Source organism: Stylophora pistillata, chromosome 1 (assembly GCF_964205215.1).
Source record: "Stylophora pistillata chromosome 1, jaStyPist1.2, whole genome shotgun sequence".
NCBI classification, from domain to species: Eukaryota; Metazoa; Cnidaria; class Anthozoa; order Scleractinia; family Pocilloporidae; genus Stylophora; species Stylophora pistillata.
Window position 1 is genome coordinate 52,891,106 of NC_142519.1, and position 23,034 is coordinate 52,914,139.

The 23,034-nt window shown below is 38.0% G+C and overlaps 1 protein-coding gene, 1 long non-coding RNA gene and 2 pseudogenes across 2 annotated transcripts; 2 read left to right on the plus strand and 2 right to left on the minus strand.

The window, feature by feature from the left end:
- The first annotated feature begins 1,189 nt into the window (after nt 1-1,189).
- LOC148743066 (uncharacterized) lies at nt 1,190-3,009 on the plus strand. The gene is made up of 3 exons (XR_016002168.1): nt 1,190-1,272; nt 1,627-1,714; nt 2,279-3,009. It is a non-coding gene; the product is annotated as an uncharacterized LOC148743066 (long non-coding RNA).
- Nucleotides 3,010-6,695: 3,686 nt separating this feature from the next.
- On the minus strand, nt 6,696-21,811 carry LOC148743067 (adiponectin receptor protein 2-like; annotated as a pseudogene).
- On the plus strand, nt 13,548-15,115 carry LOC148743068 (uncharacterized). The gene has a single exon (XM_088762311.1). The coding sequence runs from the start codon at nt 13,761-13,763 to the stop codon at nt 14,550-14,552; it is 792 nt and encodes a 263-aa protein (XP_088618437.1). The 5' UTR covers nt 13,548-13,760; the 3' UTR covers nt 14,553-15,115.
- Nucleotides 14,480-16,598, minus strand: LOC148743069 (uncharacterized; annotated as a pseudogene).
- Nucleotides 21,812-23,034: the final 1,223 nt, after the last annotated feature.

Genomic DNA, 23,034 nt, shown 5'->3' on the forward strand with positions numbered 1-23,034 from the left:
TTAAAACAGCAAATAAGGTGAGTATCAATAATAATTCTTATATCAGTCTATAACCCATCATGTTCCTAATCAGTATGTTCTCAAACATTTTTTTAAACAGCAAATAAGGTGAGTATCAATAAATATATCTTATTAACCAAGTGCGAGGGCCATACTGGGAGAATATCAGCCTGAGATCTTGACAGTACGGACCAAGTGCAGCGAGGTCCGTACAAAAAAGCTTGACGGCTGATATTCTTCCAGTACAGTCCTGAGCAAGCTTGGTTAATAGGAGATTTATTATAAGACTGAAGTTCAAAGGGACACAAGTGCGATATCATTCGGGACCATTCGGGATTGTGCCCGGTCCAATACTTAGAGAATATTGACCGGCAATAGAGCATTTTGATTGGTTGATTTTAGTTATTGGCCCTCTGACTGCCCGAGTCGTGTAATAATACTTCTTATATCAGTCTATAACCCATCATGTTCCCAATCAGTATGTTCTCAAACACTTTTTTAAACAGCAAAAATGGTGAGTATCAATAATACTTCTTATATCAGTCTTAATAACCCATCATGTTCCTAATCAGTATGTTCTCAAACATCTTATTAAACAGCAAATAAGGTGAGTATCAATAATACTTCTTATATCAGTCTATAACCCATCATGTTCCTAATCAGTATGTTCTCAAACATTTTTTAAAACAGCAAATAAGGTGAGTATCAATAATACTTCTTATATCAGTCTATAACCCATCATGTTCCTAATCAGTATGTTCTCAAACATTTTTTTTTTAATAGCAAAAAAGGTGAGTATCAATAATACCTCTTATATATTCTATAACTCATCATATTACTAACCATGCAGTATGTTCTCAAACATTTATTTAACAGTAAAAACGGTGAGTGCTACTTATGCCTCTTATTTCTGTCTATTTCTCATCAAAACAAGGTTAGTCACGGTAACATTTTTATATTGGGAGCTTGAAGTCTTATTTCCAGGGCAAACAACTAGATTAAAAATTGGAAAAAAAGATTTCAAACAAACAAACAAACAAACAAATTCTTATTATTTTTGCAGCTCAGACACTCATTCTCAGCCAATTCAAAAGGTAAGTAAGCTTAACTGTTACAAATACAGTATGCAGAACAGCCTGAAGGCTTTAGTTAGTTTCCAGGAAATCTGATCATTTGAAATCACCAAAATAAGATTTCAGACTACAGACAAACAAACAAACAAATTCTTATTATTTTTGCAGCTCAGACACTCATTCTCAGCCAATTCAAAAGGTAAGTAAGCTTAACTGTTACAAATACAGTATGCAGAACAGCCTGAAGGCTTTAGTTAGTTTCCAGGAAATCTGATCATTTGAAATCACCAAAATAAACCAGAATCAATTCACAGATCCTATCCAGGTCAGCATTGAACCCTTTACCTCAAGGAAATTATTAACATATAACTCTCCCAAATAATATCACTACAATATCCAGCAAACAGGTAATGAGAGCAACCAAACTTGTCAGATAGAAGTTGTTAGGCAAAGGAACTTAAAAAAAACACTTATAACACTCTTGAAATATATAGAGACTGCACAAATCCCAAAATGGCATATAATTCTTGTTCTGGTTATACCCATTTGACAGCCTATCAGACCAGTCATGAGTATTCTGAATGTGTGCTGAACAGTCCTTAGCAGCTAGAAAGCCCCATGCTAGAAACAAAAACTTAAAGGTTGGTCCTTTCTATTTGAGTTTTTAGGATGTAAGTTGCACTACAAGAATAAGGAAGAGGCACTCACTATTCATGAGACAAAATAATTTCAGAGAAAGTATCCAGCAATCATACAGGTTCATTGCTTAGGACTAACTTTCAAATCTAACTCTTGTAACATCCTTTAACAAAAATCTACGTCTTCAAACAAAACAAATCATGTATTCCTTACACTGCTGCTATGGATTTTTTAATGAAAAAAATTAGATAACGTGATTTTGACATTTAAAAGAATTTTGGCACAGTACCTTGAGGTATTTAATTGTTATTATTGGCATACACTTCACAGAGTGTTAGTGTGTTCTTCCACTTTGAATTCAAAGAATCTGCAGATGCTCTGAATACAGTACATCAACCCCAGCAGCAAACGTACATTTAAAAGATATAACTGTGTGAAAATTTTGAGTGTTGGCAAAATTAACATTCCAAATAATTCAAAATAGGTTACAAAAATTTAGCTATTAACTAACATTAATTTCTTCACAACATTATTAAAATTATCTGCTGTTTTATTTTTGTTTTCAGCCTCTACAAATGTAACCACTGGTGCCTAAGAAGGAGATAAGGCACTTTCATAAAGGACACTAACAAACAAAGGCTGTGTAATTACAGTAGTAAAACATTTTAGGGTAAAACATTGTTAAGCTACCTTCAAACCCCGAAGGTTTAATCACCATAGCACAGGTTTGGGGAACATGGTCCCCATTTTTTCCCCATGCGGGGATTTTGTGGGTTTACATGTCCAGCCATGGTGCAATCACCTCTTACACCTTAAAATTAGTGTGCATATTCTCCATACTTTTTTCTTGAAATTTCCAAAGGCACTGACCAGGAGAATTTGAATAAAAACCAAAAGCTTCCTTGCCAAAATTTTTGATCCAAAATTGATACTGCAAGAACTAATTAGATGCTCTCAATATGTTGTACGATGTAATACATATTTCACCAAGCTGAATGACAATCAACAAATATAAAAAACTTTAACTTAGTATGAAATAATTAATTTTTTTGCGTTCAAGAAAACATGCTTGGACTTGAATTAAAATCAGGGGTGTTGGAAATTAAAACATGACATTTCCAAAATTTGGGCATTTTGCACTTGGAACATTCTGAGCTCTCCATAATATTCTTTAAAGCTTATAATCTAACAACTAACCTTTTAATCCACTATTTACTTAAGGAGAAATCTGAGTGTTTCAGGTCAGGGGATAAAATCCAAAATTAACAAGGTTTTTTTTTTTTGGAAAATGATTCAAGTCTTAATTAGCACATCACAATTTTCTTGAAGTACTTAGCTGAGGTCAAAGTTCAGATTTCTCAATCAACATGTTATATAGATTATTTGAACTCTAAAACTTGCTTAAAAGGTTAAATAAACGACTTCTGCAGCAACTCTGCATGTAGTTAGATCCAAAAAAGCATATATTAAGTGAAGAACTGTATTTTTGAATATATCATATCATATTACACTAATTTAGAGGTTGTCAGACATTCAGGAGGAAATTTAGAATGTTATTCCCATATAACAGACTGATGTCAAAGCAAAGTAGGTTTGAGATAACTCAAATGTTTTGGGTGGAAGGTATGGGTGGTGGAGTGGTGGTGATGGTAAGGACTGAGAAACAGATTGGGACGGAGGGAGGGCTACTATTGTGGGCGGGGGTTTACAAATGTGGCTATGACTGAAAAGGATCATGGGAGGTTGGAGAGGTAAAATGTTGGGATGGGTTGGGATTAAATGGGTTTGGGTTAGAGACAGGGAGGGTTACAGGCTAGGGTGAGGGTTTTAACTTGGGTAAAGAGGAATAGGGTGGTTGTTATGGTGTTTGGAGATGGTGGGTAAGTGTTTGGCTGGAGTTTTGGTGGGCAGGCAGGCAGGCAGGCATTGATTTGAGGCTGAGTTAAGGTTCCTATTTAGGAATAAGATGGAATGTTTGAGTTGTCTCAAATTCACTTCTGTGTTTTTCATCAATTTGAAACTTTTTGAGTCATTACTTGTAAATCTTTTAATACTGTTTCCAATTATTTGAAGGAAATTAGCACATAAGTTCTTAAGTACATAATTTTTTCCAGTTCTCTTTAAGTTAAAATTCATTCTTGCTGAGTTTAAATGTTGTGGTATGTTTTCCCCTCAATTCAATTATTTACAAAAGATTCCTGTGTTTTAATAAAGTAAGAATATTACAGTTTGATCAAAAGATGTCTTTTTTGTTTTTTCTTCCTAATCCCAAACTTCCTATTCTTATCAATTATTTTTAATCCATGGAAACCTTAGCATGGTCATTTTGTGGAGACTCAAATGTGCTCAAAGAGACAGAGGAGGTTCTAGACAGTAAATCAAAAATAACAATTTTGGACAGCTGCATAATAAAAGTATGAAGTGTTATCATCTGAATAACGGTGGCTCTGGAATAGACTGTTATGGGTGATGGCAACCAACCCCTTAAAGATTTGAGTGAAAGGAAGAGCCAGTTGACTCTTATTTCAAATGTCCTGACCCACTGACTGCTATTCCCTGGTTCAAACCATTCACTGTAAACTGTAAATTCAGGTCAGTTGAACACGAGTAAAATGATAGAAACATTAAAAGTTTTTAAAGCCATGCCGTATATAAGATTAATTGGTGGTCGCCATAAATAGATGTCGCACCCTTGAATTTCTTGATTGGGTTACTATTGCTTCAGACAAAGTTAACTTGCACTCTGGAAGTCCTAGCGAGTAAAATTAAATCTCTCATCTTAAGTAACGTCTAATTAATCGTTTTAATCGCATGGAGCTTTTTTTTAAATGCAAAAGGTCGAGGCAGTAGAGCGCGTCCACAAAAGAAGTAACGCATTGATCGAACTTTGGCACCTTTTGCTGTAATGTCAAGAGGCATATATCTTTAGAAATCAACACTTTACCATTACTGCGTATGTTACTTGAAGTGTGGTTAAAATTCATGTTAGGAGCCTTACCTTACTTGTGATCGTAAGCTGTCTGCTTCCCGCATCAACACAAGCTAAATTTTTCCTGACCAGCGAGCGAAGCGCCAAGTAATAACTCTTGTACGTTCCACGTTCTTTTGGTAAGACTTCGTAGACATGCTATCCCACTCGCTGCTTTTGACGCAAGGCAGTTTCAAAAAGTGAAGTGTCAGAAGATACTTAGGGGCTGTAATAGGCGAGATTATCAGTGTCTGGCCATAACAGCGTGTACGTTCATGATCAGGCTCCATTTTGACTGACGCGCAAACGATCCCAGAAGCACTAGCAGATTGCCTCCTTTGATCTCTGGAAAAACTTAAATGGTTTAGGTGTTACGGCATGGTTTATTTACTTGAAATTAGCCGATTTCTTTTATATCGTGAAAATTTTTTTCCCAAAAATTCCCTCTTTTGACGGAATATCACAAGCACACCTCTTCACTTATCGATCAGAATCAGGGCTACCGCGCTTGCTAAAGATGACAAGGAAATATGCATGAACGCAGAAGACGGAGCAAAAATTCCTTACAGCCACACGATTGCCAGAGGAGAAACCTTGCGCAAGGCTTCTGTATACCCATGTGAGAACCACGGGCACCAAGTCATGCCCTAACATTCTGGGTCTTTCCTCCACCCTACACCTCTTCGCAAACATCTTGCAATTAATCTTTTATTAAAAATCAGATCATACCAATAAGGAAAGCAAAATATCATTTGAATAATTCGTGTACAGATCGTTCACTTTTTGGGAAGTTATCAAAAGAGATCCAGCGATAAGTAGTTCATAGAGGGCCAAACTACGCACACACCCAACATGTGTCCAGAACGAACTATACCAAAACGAATAGATTTTGCGTCCGTGCGCAAGAAACCAATGCACTACACAAAAGCATTGCATTTCTACCACAACGTTGTACATAAACGGACAACAATACAAAAAATTGGGATTTCTCATCCGCAAAAAGTCTTGAACATGTGCAAGTGGACGCAGCCTAGAGATATGGGGGCAGTTTTCCCCGAAAATTTACCATATTTTTGCATTTTATTTGTGAGGTTGCAGTCGGAGTCCCATCGCTTCGGCTCCGCCGTCCTTGATTTACCGTGAGTTACACTTAACTTGTCATTCTCTTGTTCCGGTGTGTGCGTATTGGCGGATAAAAAGTAAACTAAATGTGAAGAAAGACATTCTTCACCTTCAAAAGTATAGTTCTAAATAACAATGTAAACAGATTCAATAAAATTGACATCAAATAGACATGCTTCATATGGGTTCCCCTTCCACAGTGACCAGTTAAAATACAAAAACGTTACGAGGATCTACAGACTCGCTCAAAATAAAGCTTCGCTTGATTATTTTATCATAATAAGAATTCAATATGAAATTGTCGCAAATCGTCGAAAAAGGAATGAATAATACTCTATAAATAGCCAGAGCAACTTCGACATGTTACCTCACGTATCATAGGCGATTTGTAAAATCATTTAGCAGAGAAATCCAGCAATTGGGAAGGAAGATATATACAAGCTCGAAAGCCTTCAGGATCCTGCGCACGAGAAATGCGCAAGCCTAACGCCCCTATAGTGGCGTTATACAAAATCGCCTTTGTATCCTCTTCACACTATAGTAATAATACTTAGATGCAAAAATTGAACTCGACTCTCTATTCAAGCTGTTCTTTCGCATGCATCACTTCAAACTGAGTTGTACAGTGTCTTCCCTGATGTTAATAGTTACTGGAACTTTTCACTCAAACACTTTTCCATTGATTTGCTCTTAAATGAGCTCAAAATGTATTTGCGCTCGCTAAGCATGAAGACGGTTTGGAGAGACCTGTAGGCGACGTTCTACGTCTATAACCCAGACCTCCTCTTCAAACAAAAAGGCACCCTAGTACTCGTACGTGTTCTTGACATTTCTTCTTCCTCTCATAGCAAGATATGTGCACTTCTGAATGGAAAGAATGATTCTGACAAAGTTCAACTTTCGCATGAAGGTCCCTTTTCAAATCTGTACTGTGCCATCTGACAAATTCCTTACAAATGAACAAACGCTGTGGCCAGGACAAGCAAATGGAAGATCTGGCGGCTCTGAAACTGAATATAAAGTAGAGGAGTAACGGTTTCTAAAGAAACTGTGGCGCTGCGTTGGTAGGAGGGATTACAAGATTTGATTTTGTCAGCTGAGTTGATTATGTGAATTAGTCATTGTTTTCAAAGCTTACATTTCGAGCGCAAGTCAGTAAAAATGAATTTCAAGAATTAATAGGTAGACTTAAAGCCGTAAGGGCAGGACTTCGGTGAGTTATTTAAACTATCTATCGCAGAAGAATTATTAGACATAATTCTAATACATATATGATTTCTTGATGATGTTTAGCAACCGAACTTCCAGTGCGCGGTTGAGTTAAACCTGACCAAAGACAAAGAGCCCAAGAAACATTTAACAAAACTGATGATAAGAGCCGCAAAGGCTTGCTTACCCAGATGTCACACTTGCCGGGAAAAAATCTCTCAGGAATTCGATTGGCCCACGTAACGGCACTTGCAGTGGAGAGTAGACACATCAGAGCGACCTAGGCGCCCGCAGCTTGCCGGTACGCTAAAGTTACTCCATACAAACATATGAGATGTATTACAGGAATAAATCCACAGCAGCCAAATCAAAGCATTCAGTACCTGAAACGAAAATTTCATGCGAAATCAAATTATGTTTCCATTGTACATACCTAGTGCGCATGACTAGCGCGCAGCCAGCTTAACAAAATGGCGGAATATTCTTTCTGAGATGAGCTCTCCAGTGATGCAAATTGTCATTTTATTGTAAAGAGATATGAATAAGAATCGGGAATAAATCCTCGAAAACAGTAATTGAGTACTTGCTGGTACATACAAAATTATGGTTTTATCTGAAGCTGAAGTGAGAATGAGTATGAAATAATAGTATAAAAGAGCCAAAGGACACTTTTTCTTTGTAGTTCAAGTTTGCATAACATTGTATATCAAAGATTTTCAATGCAGGTTTCATTTTCAGAGAAAGATCAAGTCCAACATAGAAGAGGCTCTATTGTATATCAAAGATTTTCAATGCAGGTTTCATTTTCAGAGAAAGATCAAGTCCTACATAGAAGAGGCTCTATTCGCTGTTGTACATACCTAGTGCGCATGACTAAGGCTCTATTCGCTGTTTTTCAGGCACTGTATCTGTGCTCAATCGCATGCGCATGCGCCTCCAGAAATATTTTATGAATGTATCATCATTTTTGTTATATAATACCGTCGCTGTGACACTGTCTTTTCAAATAAATACAATAAGGTTTGCCAATTAAAAGTGATTTTCGAAAGAACCTCTTTAGTTTATATGCTTGCAAAAAAAGAAATAGCTTACCGTAATGTGAAACATTGGGCACAGGTCGCATAGCCAGCCAGTCTATATTGATAAGACCTCATAGCTTTACAGCCTTGGCACTATAAAAACCTTTGATTGAGTGTCGAAAGGAATCCAGGATTACATTGGTTCTACTCAACTTCGCTCTGTGATTGGTCCAGAAAACTCGTACTATCTCTTCATCCAATCAGTTGGAAAACTAAAACAAACGCGTTTTCCTGCGCTTTAAGCAGTTTGCGGGTATTTACTTTGAACTGTCATTGGCCACTGATAATGTAAACCTTTGATTTGATTGGTCGCTGTGATTATTATTATTTATCCTTTTTCTTTTTGGACGCTTAATTGAAAACTGCTATATTAATTTAGTTTTGAACGACAAATTTAGCTGCTCTAAATATTCGGCAATGGGGCGAGCTGAATTTGTCCCATGAGGAAACAATGATGCAGATCACACCAAGAGAACAGATCATTGACATGTATACACTCCTCAAAACTCTTGAACGGTAGAAACCATAATATAACGGAGGTATAAACGATCCCATGATGAATATTGCTATCCCTGCGTAATCGAGCCTTGAAAATCAAATGGAACAAAGCACATCAACATTTGATCAAACGAATTTATATACGGCTCGCACAAATACGGGTCGCATAAAGGGAATTCGTTGAAAAACAAATAAGACAGAATTCCAACAACACTAGAAGCATTTGGAAAACAATCAGGTGGTGTATTCCAAATACGGCTCGCACAAAGGGAATTCGTTGAAAAACAAGTAAGACAGAATTCCAACAACACTAGAAGCATTTATAACATAACCAAAGTAAAGCGCGCGCTCTGATTGGTCAATTTAGCGTCCCCATTTGCCCATGGGTGTACGCTGCTGAAGTGAGCAAATGCAAAGACTATTTTTCCGCGCTTGTCTGTTTTTTCTGGTCACGTAAGATTTGTTAAATAAAAGGGAACTCTTTAGCTACAATGTATCAATCAGATACAATGAAATATATGAAGTTCATATATTTCATATATAATGTATCAATGTTATGTTATAAAACAAATGGTAAACACCATAGCGTACACTATTGAGTTATGGATGCACTTAGGAGGTTTGCTAAGCACTCAAGAAGCTAGAGTCGCTCTCGACTATCGCCTCGAGCGACTCTTACGCTTCTTTCGTGCTTAGCAACCTCCCGCGGGCATCCATAACTCAATAGTGTACGCTGTCATGTTTACCATTTGATAATTGGAAAACAATCAGGTCGTGTGTTCCAAAACAGCCCATGAATGTCAAGAGGTTTACTAAAGATGATCAAACCGTAGCAAACGAGTTTAACAAGTTCTTTAGCTCGGTTGAGAAATGTACGATAGAAAAAACTCAACTTCTCGCTAACAAATTTAATTACGCGCCCGCCCCGGACACCTTCATTCCGAGAAACTTCATTCCAACTTCAGAACAGTTCTCTTTCACCACGGTGGAATGTTCCCAGGTTACAGACATTGTTAATTCAATACCTAACAACAAAGCTCCAGGAATTGACAAAGTAGCACCTCGTGTAATTAAAGAGAGTTTGCAGACCATCGCTCCTTGTATCACCTCCATGATTAATGCCTCTCTTGAAAGTGGTGTTTTTCCAGCTTCTTGGAAAATTGCCGAAGTTTTTCCAATTCTCAAGAATGTTGATCATGAAGAAGCCAACAACTACAGTCCAATATAGCTGCTCCCAATACTCTCTAAGATATGCGAAAGAGCGGAATTAAATCAGCTGTCTTCATATTTAACAACTAATCAAAGAATATCAGCGAAACAAAGCGGCAACAAAAGATGGCATTCAACCGAAACAGCACTGATCTCTACTACTGATTTTATTCTTCGCGCGATCGACAAGAAGAAACTCACTGCAGTCGTATATCTTGATATGAGCAGAGTTATGATATGAGTAAAGCTTTTGACACTATCAACCACGTGATTCTTCTAAAGAAACTAAAGAACATTGGTTTATCATCTTCTGCACTTTAATGGTTCGAAAGCTATCTTTCTCAAAGAAAATAAGCAGTCCGCATCAACTCTGTATTATCTGATAGATTACCAGTAGTCAGTGGTGTACCGCAAGGGAGTGTACTAGGAGCATTATCAATTAGCATTTATGTAAACAACCTACCAAACATCTGTCAGGATTGTTTAACTGAGTGCTATGTCGATGACACAAAGCTTCTATTTTCCTTTAGTGCGAATGATTCTACTCAAGCTATAGAAAGAGTGAACTCTGATCTGCAACGGATACACGATTGGTGTTTCGACAATTGCTTAATGGTTTATCCTGAGAAGACTAAACTGATGGTCTTTGGCAGTCGAAGAATGTCTCTTAAAGTACCAGACTTTAAATTGTCCCTGCTTGGAAAGGAAATCATCCCAGCTCAAACAGTCAGAGACCTTGGTGTTACTTTCAATCCCACACTATCCTTTAACAATCATATTTCTGCGACTGTCTCATCCTGCATGTGGAAACTATCCCAACTAAGCCGCATTAGATTCGTTTGAACAAAGATCTGCTTGAAACTATAATTAACGCAGTTGTTTTTGGTAAGATGTACTACTGTTCGTCAGTATGGTCATCCACATCAGCTTGTAATGTTCATAAGCTACAATATGTTCAAAATTTTGCCGCCAGAATTATTTGCAATGTAAAGAAGTATGATCATATTTCTTCCACATCAAGGAATCTACGCTGGCTACCGGTAAAAACAATCCTGTACTATCGTGACGCTACCTTATCATTCAAATGTAAAACGGGCCTAGCGCCTGAATATTTGACATCCGAGCTTGTAACAAGAGGCAGCGTATCTGGGCGTATAACTAGGAACTTTCAACAACTCAACATCCCCCTTTTTAAAACTACAACAGGTCAGAGGATCTTTTATTATAGAAGTGTAGCCATCTGGAATAAACTTGACCCAAGATTGAAACTATATGAAAAACCAGCTTCTTTTAAGAGAGCTTTGAAAAGGTATCTCCTGAATGACTCTTTATTTAAATAAGCATTCTATTTTTAAAGTTATAAGTAATTTATATTGTATATAACGGGTTATTAGTTAGTTTTGTATGTATAGTACCAAGTATGTAAATTATGTAATTTTTCACTGAAAAGCCCCAGACGGAGATGTGTTCAATAAAATGTCTGTATGTATGTATGTAATTTCGTAAGTACATCATCTTACACTTTCTCGTAGAAACTAAGGGAGGAAATGGCGCACTAGCTGGACAGGGTAACTAACTAACAACTGATTTGTAGACCGGTCAAACAGCGGGTTGACTATTTAGCCTGCTAAATGATCACCTGGCTGAAAAGCTGAGTAACTGATAGTATGACTTGCTTACTGACTGAAGGGCTGACTGACTTTAAGACTGGCTTACTGACTGACTGACTGATTGACCGACTGACTGACTGACTGATTGACTGACTGATTGACTGACTGATTGACTGACTGATTGATTGACTGACTGCCTAACTGACTGACTGACTGACTGACTGACTGACTAATTGACTGACTGACTATGTTACTGACTGACTCACCGACCGACTGAAAACGAGATTTTGTTTGAGCGATTCGTTAACTGATTGAATGACTGACTAACTGCTGTCAGACGGAGATTGACTGACTGACTGACCGAACCGAATGAGCGGTTGAATAATGTAACAATTATGTGACTAACTTTATTGCACGCTGCCCTTTTTTTTTTTTCGTTAATTTCCTTTAACGTTCGTTTTATTAAAGAAGCGATATAATAAAAATCTTTTGTGATTGTTACTTGGCACAGACCACCGTGACTCTCCTATTGGCATTTTTTCACCTTTTGAATCCCTAATTGGGAAATTGGATGGTGAAAATGTAGAATTTTTTGTACTGGGAGACGTGAACTGTGACATGATCACCACTCGATATGACAATAACACATCCAAACTAAGGAGTATTGCTGATGTCTACGGACTCGAGCAGCTTATCTCTGAACCGACGAGGATAACACCCACCTCATCAACTCTAATTGATTTAATCTATACCAACTGCTCGGATAAGATTGCATGTTCGGGAGTTTGTCATATCGGAAGAAGTGATCATAGCATGGTGTATGTATATAGAAAACTTGCCCTGAATGCGTACTTCTGGGCCACCGTATGAATGGGATGTCTAACGGACATAATTCTATTACATATAAAAATTTCCGAAATTTCGATCGCCAAAAGTTACGTTATGATATTCTATCTCAATGTTGGGATAATGTATACGAGTCTTCCAACCCAAACCTGATGTGGCAGCAATGGAAATGTACATTTCTGGCTATCGCTGACAAACATGCCCCACTAAAAACGATGCGCGTTCGTTCACGGAGTTCTCCGTGGATTACCTCTGCATTGAAAGACCTTATATGCGTAATCATGATAGAGACATATTGAAAATCAAAGTTAGCAAGACAAATGATCCTAACGCTTAGCGGGTACTAGAGGGGCATTACTCTATGCGTCTTCACTAAATGATCAAATTTGAAGAAATGGCGTCCACGCGGCCGACCCTCAAAATTTTCAGGTCGGATTTTTCGTTCATTTGCGATCGAGTTAGACCTTGTGGAATTCAGAATGTAAAGTAACAATGCTCTAGAATACTCTGCTTGGAAAAGAATGGATATCCAGGTCTTAAAAGTGACAGAATAAGCTCTCAAGTCAACGACACTACGATTCTCTAAGGCGATGCGAATTATGGACGTAAAGTGAAAACCGAACTTTCGGACTTCAAGCAGGGCCTGGCGACAATTTGACGATTCGATGGCCCGGTAAATATTATGTTCGAGTAACAATGTGTTCAAAAAGTATAGTTTAATAGATGATTTTGCCTCAAATCGAAGTTTTTTCAGAATTTTCAACATAACGCTGCGCAATTTCTGGCCATGAAGGCAAGTAAACAACGATCTAAGCATGATGAATTTTACTGCGTGGGCTTTGTATACGTAAGAAATTTGTACGTTTTTCGCTTATAACAGCAAATCAAAAACTGTTTTGAATAAATCTGACGTCCCGAAATATTTCTTGGCCATTTTAGTCTCGCTTCCTACTGATAGATTCCATGGAACTTGAGATCTCTTCACTCACGGACAAATTTGCATATTCCCTTTGAAATATGATCCACATGCCCATTTCCACACATGCGAAAATATTTAGCGATTTTTATCTTTCATCTTGATTTTTGAGTTAAAACATAATATGCACCTATCGCTTTTTTCGCCGGAAATAAGTTTTTTAATTAGTCCTCTTTCACTGGAGCTTGTTTTTTGGAAAAGCTGATTTTTAAAAATTTACTGCGCATTGTGTTTGCCTTCTTGGTTTCTCCCAAATTTTGACTTTTCGTCGGCACGGGTTACACGTAAGTGTCAATGGGTTAAGCGATGACATTTTGCAAGAGCCCACTTCTTTGCAGAGGAAAGTGAGCGAACTTGAGCACGAAAATCAAAAGCTACGTGCAAAATGTCTTTTATTGGATCAAATTAAGCTAGACAATGACAAATTTCATTTTTGGACTAGTCTCCCTAACTATGACACCTTCAAAGCATTATTTAACTATTTAAATGCTGTTGGTGTAGACAAAAAAAAAATGTTGGAGAGGATCTGAAATGGCTTTACGTGACTGTCAGTTAGGAAACAAACCAGGGCCATCATCCAAGCTGCCATTGGAGGAGGAGTTGTTCATGGTCACTGTTAGATTAAGAGTAGGACTTACACTGCCAGATCTGGCATTGAGATTTGGAATCAGTGAAGCAAGTGTCAGCAAAAATTTTTCTGCATGGTTTAATCTGCTGTATTTCCACTTTAAAGATCTCTGCCAAATGCCTGACTATGAGGAATGTGGAAAGGCAAATCAGTTTTCATCATTCCCTGACCTCAAAGTTATTGTGGATTGCACTGAAATCTTTACCCAGAAACCCTCCTCATTAAAGGCCTGCAAAGAAGTATACTCAAATTACAAGAGTCATACAACCTTTAAGTTTCTAGTGGCAATAAATGCACATGGAGCAATTGTTTATGTGTCTCGAGCATGGGGAGGCAGGACATCAGACAAACACATCACAGCAAGCAGTGCAGAATTTATTGCTACCCTAAAGGCAGGGGATGAATTAATGGCTGACAGAGGATTTGATATCAATGAAGATATGGAAGAAAAAGGAGTGAAGGTTACTATTCCAGATTTTAAAGGAACAGGCAGATCACAACTAAAAAAACACGATGGAAAGTGCTCAGAGAAGATTGCAGAGGCAAGAATACACATTGAGAGAGCTATCCAACGAATCAAAACTTTTCAGATCCTGTGTAAACCAATTCCACTCTCAATGGCTCATTTAGCTGAACAAATTTTTACTGTGTGTGCATATCTGGTTAACTTTCAAGCACCTATCTTAAGACAGTAAGAGGAAAGTACCTGATTCACTACAAACAATAACTGTATACAAAACGGGCAGTTTATCAGCTGTAATTTGAACATTAACATTTTTCAAATTTAAGGAACAATCTCTGGCTAAAATAACGAAGACTTCAAATTTCAACCCTGTTTCATCCTGGCTGTGGCCCCTCAATATTTTCACAATTAACATTTTTATAATCAACATATTTTGATAGTCACTATGATTACTCAAAAAGTAATCCAATCATTTGATTAGATTTTTCCTGGAAATTAAAACCCAATGAGGTCAAAAATTAAGACAACATCTATTGTTGTTACACAAAAGCAATCCTATTATCTTAACTCTAATGTAAGCAGATACTGTGACAGTCCTAACTTATACAATTTTAAATTTGTCTCAATGAAGCAAGAGTAGAAAATTCAATTCCCAGTTTACCTATTCTTTCAATGCCATATTTCACTCTGGGATAAGCTAACTCTAACAAAAGTATGTTGTAAAAAAACTTCTTGAGTTTTGGTAAATTAATATTCCAGAAATCCTCATTAAAATCCACTCTTCTAACAAACAAATGAGTGCCATCAGAAGCCACAAAGTCAGTCCATCTTCGACCAGTGCAAAACAGCTGCTGTTGCATCTGATAGTAATATTTATGGTTTTCAGTAACAATTAATCATCCATCTACATCTTTGACAATGTGTAGTCTTTTCAATGCTGCTTCCAATGTCTCATTGTAATGTGGGTGGATTTTCTTCACCTCAATAGATCCATCATCATCTATCAATCCATCGGGAGAGGCTCCTAGGAAGGGATGACTTTTTGACACAAAAAAGCCAGATTTTTGTACTTTGTTATTTGTTATTTTCATATATTGTTCGATGATTTCCCCTTCAGAACAAATGCCATCTCTCATGTGTCCAGTTTGAATCTTGTTGTTATATCCAAGGATTTCACTCACAGCTTTGGTGGGACTAGTTGTCTCTTTCATGAGAGCTCGTTTACATTGTGAAGCTGTAATTCTAGGGGTTCTTTCTACAAACCATTGTTTACAATTTGATTGATCCCTTGTAGCCTTTTCGATCTTCTTGATATCATCATCTTGTACTCTGAGCTTGTCAATAATTGCATCAGCTTTTGAAGTGATGTCATGTAGTGAAGTTGGATTTGACTTGATAGGGCTTACTATTGCTCTAACATTCTAATGCTCGGTGATGTCTTCAATGTCCACATTAAAACTGTACGCCAAATGTGGATCATCAGCTGGCAAGAAATCAGGCAATTCTTGCTGTAATGGTGATTGGGGTGGAATATCTTTTTGGGCTAATATGTAAACTGGTTTGCTTGATTGGGTTTCCAGTACAACATATATCACTTTGCTTTCCTCCTGATCAGTTGAGAATGACGGGTTGCAGATTCCTCTAAAAGCCCAAAGACTTGGGAAATCGGGCAGCAAATGAACTCTAAAGCACAATACAGTAAAGGAAAGGTCAAAACTATAATGAAACGGAATAAAGACAAAGTTTCAATTTATCTAAAATGTTGCAATTTAACTTTGAAGACGGGTTTATTTTCTCAGACATGCTATTATGTCTTACTTGAAGTGTAGTTGCAATGTTTTATAATCAAACATAAAACACAGACTTACTTGACAGAATGTACATCTTGCTTTTGCTCCCATGCACGAAGTGTCTTATACTTTCGCACAGTTTGCTCTTCATAACCAACTCCAATTAGATATGACTTGACCATTGACTCATCCATGAGCATTGGTATGCCTGTTAAGTCTTTCTTCCATTCTTTTTGCCTCTGTAGATAAGCTATGGTTGGTAAAGTCCAGAAGGCTGACTGATTCTCGGTCTTTGTAGCGGTCGTGGATGATGTTGACAGATTTAAAGCGTTGCAAACAATGTCTACGAGCGCTTTCTTCCCGATATTTTTCGCAAAATCTACAGAGAGAGCTCTACAAACTTCCTTAAGCTTTGGTTTCGTGAGTTTAGAAGCATCTTTGTAACAATTTGGTAGCTTTAAATCCGTTTGTTTGGTTGGAGCCGCCATTTTGCTTGTAACTAGGGCTCCAAAGTTACCCCCAAAGCGCAAGGTATTCTGGGTAATGTGAAAAAGGAGTATAGTCAATAAGCAAATACGCTCAGCTAAGCAAATTTACTACCAAAATAGTTTTAATAAGCACACCAGCGACTCCTGAAAAACGCCAGTGGCGTCACTAAAAGTGAACGGATTAACGATAACTAATTCGTTGGAGCTATCAAACGAAATCAATAACCACTTTGCTAATATTGGTCCAAAACTTGCCAGTGAGATAAATTGTGAAAGTGGTAGCTATCAAAGATATCTTACCGCAACAGATAAACGGTTTATTAGCCCCAACCCACCGATCCAACTAAAGTATTTTCACTTTTAAATAAACTAGACAAGTCAAAGGCAACGGGCCTTGACAAAATATCTGCTAGGTTTATCAGGCAATGTGCTGATCTTATTTGTGTGCCGATATGTGATATTTTTAATCAATCTATTAGCCAAGGGACGTTCCCAGACGACTGGAAATATGCAAGGATTACCCCTCTTTATAAACAGGGTGACCGCGGTGATGCTAACAATTACCGCCCAATATCGGTGATTCCAATAATGACGAAGGTGTTTGAAAGGATAGTTTATGAACAGTTATATGCCTAATTGGAAGAGCACGATATTCTATGTCAAAACCAATCAGGGTTTCGTGCTAATCATTCAACCGTAACAGCCTTGTTGGAAGCGACAGATTCTTGGGCAAATAATATTGATAACGAGAAAATCAATGGAGTCATTTTTCTAGATTTGAAAAAAGCTTTTGACACTGTTGATCATCAGATCGTTCTATCGAATCTAAACTATTACGGTATACATGGAAAATCTTTCAGATGGTTTCAGTCATATTTGGAAAACCGAACACAAAAATGCTCTGTGAACGGGTCGCTATCCAGTAGCTACTCGTTGACTTGCGGCGTCCCTCAAGGGACCATCCTCGGTCCATTATGTTTCTTATTATATATCAACGATCTTCCAAATTGCTTATCAAATTGTAAACCGAGAATGTATGCCGATGACACGTACCTCACATATGCGGGAAGCAATCTTGAGAACGTTCAGTTTTGTCTAAATGAAGACCTAGAAAACGTCTTCAACTGGCTACAAGCGAACAAACTCACGTTGAACATGACTAAAACCGAATTCATGCTAATAGGGTCGAGGCAGAGACTGAATACTCTCACAGCTTCACCAGCAATTAGAATGAACAATACTCAAGTGAGCCAAGTTACAGCTACAAAATCGCTTGGTGTAATAATAGACGATAAACTCGATTGGCATAGTCACATCAAAAAACTAACGAAAAAGATCGCCTCTGGTATCGGGGCCCTAAAGCGAATTAGGCACCTAATCCCAGCATCAACCTTACATCTCATCTATCAAGCTTTAGTAAAACCTCACTTTGATTACTGTGGCATTGTTTGGGGTAGCTGTGGGAAAACGCTACGTGACAAACTGCAGAAATTGCAGAATAGAGCAGCCCGTGTGTTGACATTCTCTAACTATGATGCTGATGCAGCTGAGCTACTCGATTTTTTAGAATGGAAATATCTTGCACGCCAGTAGGAAATCCATAAAGCCACCATGATGTTTAGATGTCTGCACGGGCTAGCTCCAAGGTATCTATATTCAAAGTTTACGTGGCGTGACTCTGCTTATGACTTCAGAGACTCTGAAAATAAGCTTAATATTCCACTACCGCGCACTAATTATTATAAAAAAAGCTTTAGCTACAATGGCGCCACCTTACGGAACAGTCTATCACGCGATATAACGAACACAGAGTCTCTGGGGTCATTTAAACGTAAGATCAATGACATTCTTTAGTCTAACGCACGGCATTCACGGAAAACAGCTTTAGTGTTATAGTATGTAGTTTTAATTTTAAATATCTTAGCGTATGTGATATGTATTTTTATAGGCTGATGAATTGATCGTGTTTAAATAAAGATTAAATAAAAAAAAAATAAATAAATAAAAATAAAAAAGACAAGATCTACGAATGAACCCAGTTTAAGCCTCCGAGTGACTGCGCCATTCCTCAGCGTGGAAAAATATGACATGTTAAGTTACAGAAATACAGGCAACCTTACCTTCGAAATATGATCTTGGAGACCGTCTTTGAATGGCAGTAAACAGTGTGAAAAATCCAGGAAACTCCCAAACAAAAGATTGCGCCGACAAAGAAGCAGCTAAAGACAAGTATCTCTTGCCAGTCTCCAGGGAATGGATTCGCGACATTGACGGGTCGCACAAGCATGTACGATGTACAAAATACACACAAACACGATAAAACCGATCAAATGAGTCCAAATATTTATTACCCGTTTCACTGTGAAGTTTAAAGATACTCTCAAAGCAGTATCTAAAACACGGCATAGGTGGTCTATGGAAACTGGATGAAAATTAATTTCCGCAATTAAGGCCAGTCTGGTAGTTCAGAATGGGATAGAAGGTGTTTTTCATTATGAGATACCAACTCTGACTCCTTGCGAAATTATTTCTTCCTCTGCAACACCATTCCTAGTCTCTTGGGAATCTTCTTTTGCAGCGTTTTGCTTTCTTTCGTGTTTTTTAAGGAGTACCAGTCATATCTTTTCAACAATATAAGCCGCATTTGAGCTCGTAAATGAGTACGATCCAACAGAGAAAACCTAATCCTGCCCAGTAGGCAAACATCAAATGAATACCTACAACGCCGGTTTAAGAAATCTAAACAGTACTGACTATAGGTCATCGTATTCACCAGCTTCTCGCGTGCATTTATGCACTGAAATATGATTCTATGTGCTATTCTTTTACCCAGTAATTCAAACCTGTCCTTAATTCTAAAACAATGATTTCTTGAATTAGCTTATCAAACGGAAACGCACAGTTGAAATCATCTCAACAATGCTAATGATTGACTCCATAGAAAATATTGTCTCTATAAAATTAACTTCAGCTTAAGGATGTAAACTTTTTTCTCTTAATTTGATTTATCAGCGTTTGGCATAAAAGTAAAGTCTCAAGAGAAAGTGTAAGGTTCAGTTATTCGAACGACTCAGAGATGTGTTGCAAAACAATTCGATTTATAATACCATTCTTTGTTGTGATGAAGATTATCCTCAAGCTGTCACTTAATTGACCAAACCATCAACCCGGATATAAAAAATTTCCCTATTATCTTTCCGTGTGTAGTTGAATTACCTTTAGTTAGCAGTTTGTCGCCTCAGTTCACTGATGCTTGTCTGTACTGCTGTTCATATTTATAAGGATTATATTGCTTCTTACGCTTTTATTGGAGCAACTGAAGGATAAAGATATTTTCCGAGCATTTAAGACCTTAACTTTATGTTGATTTCCTTACTTGGTTCCATCGCTTCTAACTGTTAACCGACAACAGAAAGAGAGCCCGGTCTCGCCCGAGTCTTAATCCGTTTTCAGAACCATAGACAATGTTTAATAAATCATTCAAGCGCATTACTAAGCCGGGTACGGATATTTTCATTGTTATGGTTTTCAAGGCTTTGAAAACAAAACTTACGCTTCAAATCCGGAGAGATCTTTCACGGACTCTAACAACTTCAGAAAGGTAATAACTTTGAACGCATAACAGTCACGCGCACTATCCATTGGGCTAACTGGGCTAACTCGGCTAACTGATCTAGACTCTTTCACAGAAATTCACGAAAGTTAGTGATAGGAATTACACGATCCTCGACATCTGAATTTTTCCTACTTATTCTACTCATTATATAAACACTGACAAAACACCTGACCATTTCGCTTTAGCTGCAAAAGGTGCAATTTATTATGGAACCTTAGTAACGGTGATATTTTCACTTGTGAAGATAACGTGTTACTTTCACGGTGCGTGAAAGCTCGCCAGGTATTTCATTAGTGTTTATATACCAAAATATGATACCGCACACTACTTCATTGACGCCTCCCCATAAGGCTAAAAGCGATATATGATAATGATAATGATGTTCAAAATCGTAACAACGAAAAAACAACGCGGTTAGTCAAGTGAGTTAATTGTCTATTGGTTCATGCTTTAGTATGCTCTATCAAGTTATGGAGGACGCGGGAAGTTTGGAGAGCGCGAAAGAAGCGTAAGAGTTGCCCGAGGCGATAGCCGAGGGTAACTCTAGCTTCTTGAGTACTCTCCAAGCTTCCCGCGTGCTCCATAACTTGATAGAGCACGCTAAAGCATGAACCAATTGTTTTAGAACATAGCCGGTGGAGTTTTGCATCAAATCTGACACGAAAAACGGACAACAATATCAAAATTGATTGTTCGCGGTAAGCCGAAATATGAAGCAAAATAGGAAATAGTTTTATTTCAAGTTTTCTGTTTAAGGCTTGAGCTTTATTTTACTGCGTTTAAATGCTTAATTCTTTATTTTTAAAAAAGAAATCAAGCTCAAGAATGGAACTTTTATTTAACAATTATTTCCTGATTAAATATAAAATTCTCCTAACGACAGAGAAGAAACTTTGCGGTTTAATTGGTTAGTTTACAACACGCCACATTTTCTGTTTCTCTGAGAAAACGAACACTTCGCGCAAGAGAAGAGTTAACGTAAGTCAAAATGCTTCAAAAAGTATATCGATTGCCGAAATTAGACCATTGCAAAACGGTCCGAGTAAACACTAAGCACAGTGTAATAGTAAATGTCAACAAGTGGGGCTAAATTTTGATCCAAGAGTGATGGGGACATTTTGAACGGTGCAGTTGTTAAAGAAAGAACCGAAGCCGCTCGTGGTTTTCTCAGTTGTAGTGAACACAACGAGGCCGTTTTCCTGCACTTCTTTCTGTATGTTTATGGCGGTTACAGTGGCAAGAGATTCGGATCTGTCAGAGGTCAAGCCTTTCGAAACGACTTCGCTGCAGGTACGGAGCTGTGATGTCGAGGGCTGTGTGTTGTAATGTAAAAGACTTTGTTCGCCATTATGTGGCGGTTCTCTACACCAGCATTCGACCATAAGGTGATTGCGGTGGCTCTGACGCTGTGGTTGGTGTACATCCCGTCGAGTTTGTTGCCACCAATTGGTCGGGCGTCGAACCAAACTTTATCGTCATAGTTCCACTTAGAATTCTTTCTCGGATACTGAAAGAAAGCATCGCACCGAGGATTGAGTTTGGCCATGTAAAACTTCAAAGCTTTGTATCCGTTGTTCTCTTCAGGTGTTTCATACATTCTTGACAATTTCTCGTTGCTGGATACATCAGTCACTCCTCCGGGATGGTTTTCTGTCGCTTCATAAGCGCCATTGTGACAAATCTTCTTCCCGACGCATCAACTTCAAACTTGAAGCTCGTTTTCTTCAGCTGCCTCTGACCTTCTCTTCCTCTCCAACAAAAGAATAAAATAACTTGAAACAATACACTGCGGAGGAGAGTGAGGGGATTACTCAGTGCGATGGCTGGCGATGCTCTCAACTTCATCAAGTCTTCGCTCTCTATGGCTGAATTGTGGGTGACATTTTCCTTGCCCTGGCGCTTCAAACGGACTATCTGAGCGTTTATCATTTCACTTAATCGTTTAAATCGAGGATCTGAACTCAGTTTGAGCCCTCTGCGTAGGGGTGGTGCATTCAGGTATCTCTCAATAGAGTGCCTGAAACCAAAGAAAGAGGATTTGCTGTAGGATTCCCCGGACTTGTTCCTCGCTTCGGCAGAGAACCTGCGCAGGTTTGTGTCCAGTTGTCCTACCGTCATGTTTTCCATTGAAGTTTGTATTTGTTTCTCGTTACACCAAGCTAAAATAAGGAAAAAAATTTTCTTTGAGTTTAAAAAGAAACCATTTGAAAGTTATTTTCATGAAGGAAAACTAGACAGAAAGACTGTTATTGCTACATCTGTAATTTGATGTAATTAAATGTGTTCATTCTTTTGCAAACAATTTTTTCGTGAGTTTTACTATTCCCGAGAACAACTGTAAATATATATTTAACAGTTTTAAAACGGAAAATTTAAGCTTTCCTTTGAAGGTCGAAACAGATCAGTTTGTCATTTGTTTGGTTTCACCAGAGTGTCTTTCTGTCAATTTTTGTTGAATTTCACCCTCGAACAGTGAAGCGAATCGTGACGGCGCTGATGCCGAGTCTCCTTTTCCGTTGTTTTTCTTTTTTTCTGCCACATTTAAGAACTATAACCCAAGGGAAAAGGTCGGAAAATTGTCTTCGTTTTGGGACTGGTGGGCAGAGTCTCTGTTTGTATACATTATCGTCGCAAAAATATATTATTTTTCCCCGCGCTAACAATGGCCACTCGCGCGAAAAAAAAAATTTTCTGGCGAAGCGATTTGCTCACGCTATCAGTGTGCGCTATCGGGATTTTGAGCACGCTTACGTATAATGAATTGGATTGCGCGGCTCTGCTAGCTATGTTCTAAAATTAACTAGGCACAGCTAGTTTACA

What these genes read in the sequence shown, in the direction of transcription:
- LOC148743068 (XM_088762311.1), top strand. Translation starts at nt 13,761, where the DNA reads ATGGCTTTACGTGACTGTCAGTTAGGAAACAAACCAGGGCCATCATCC.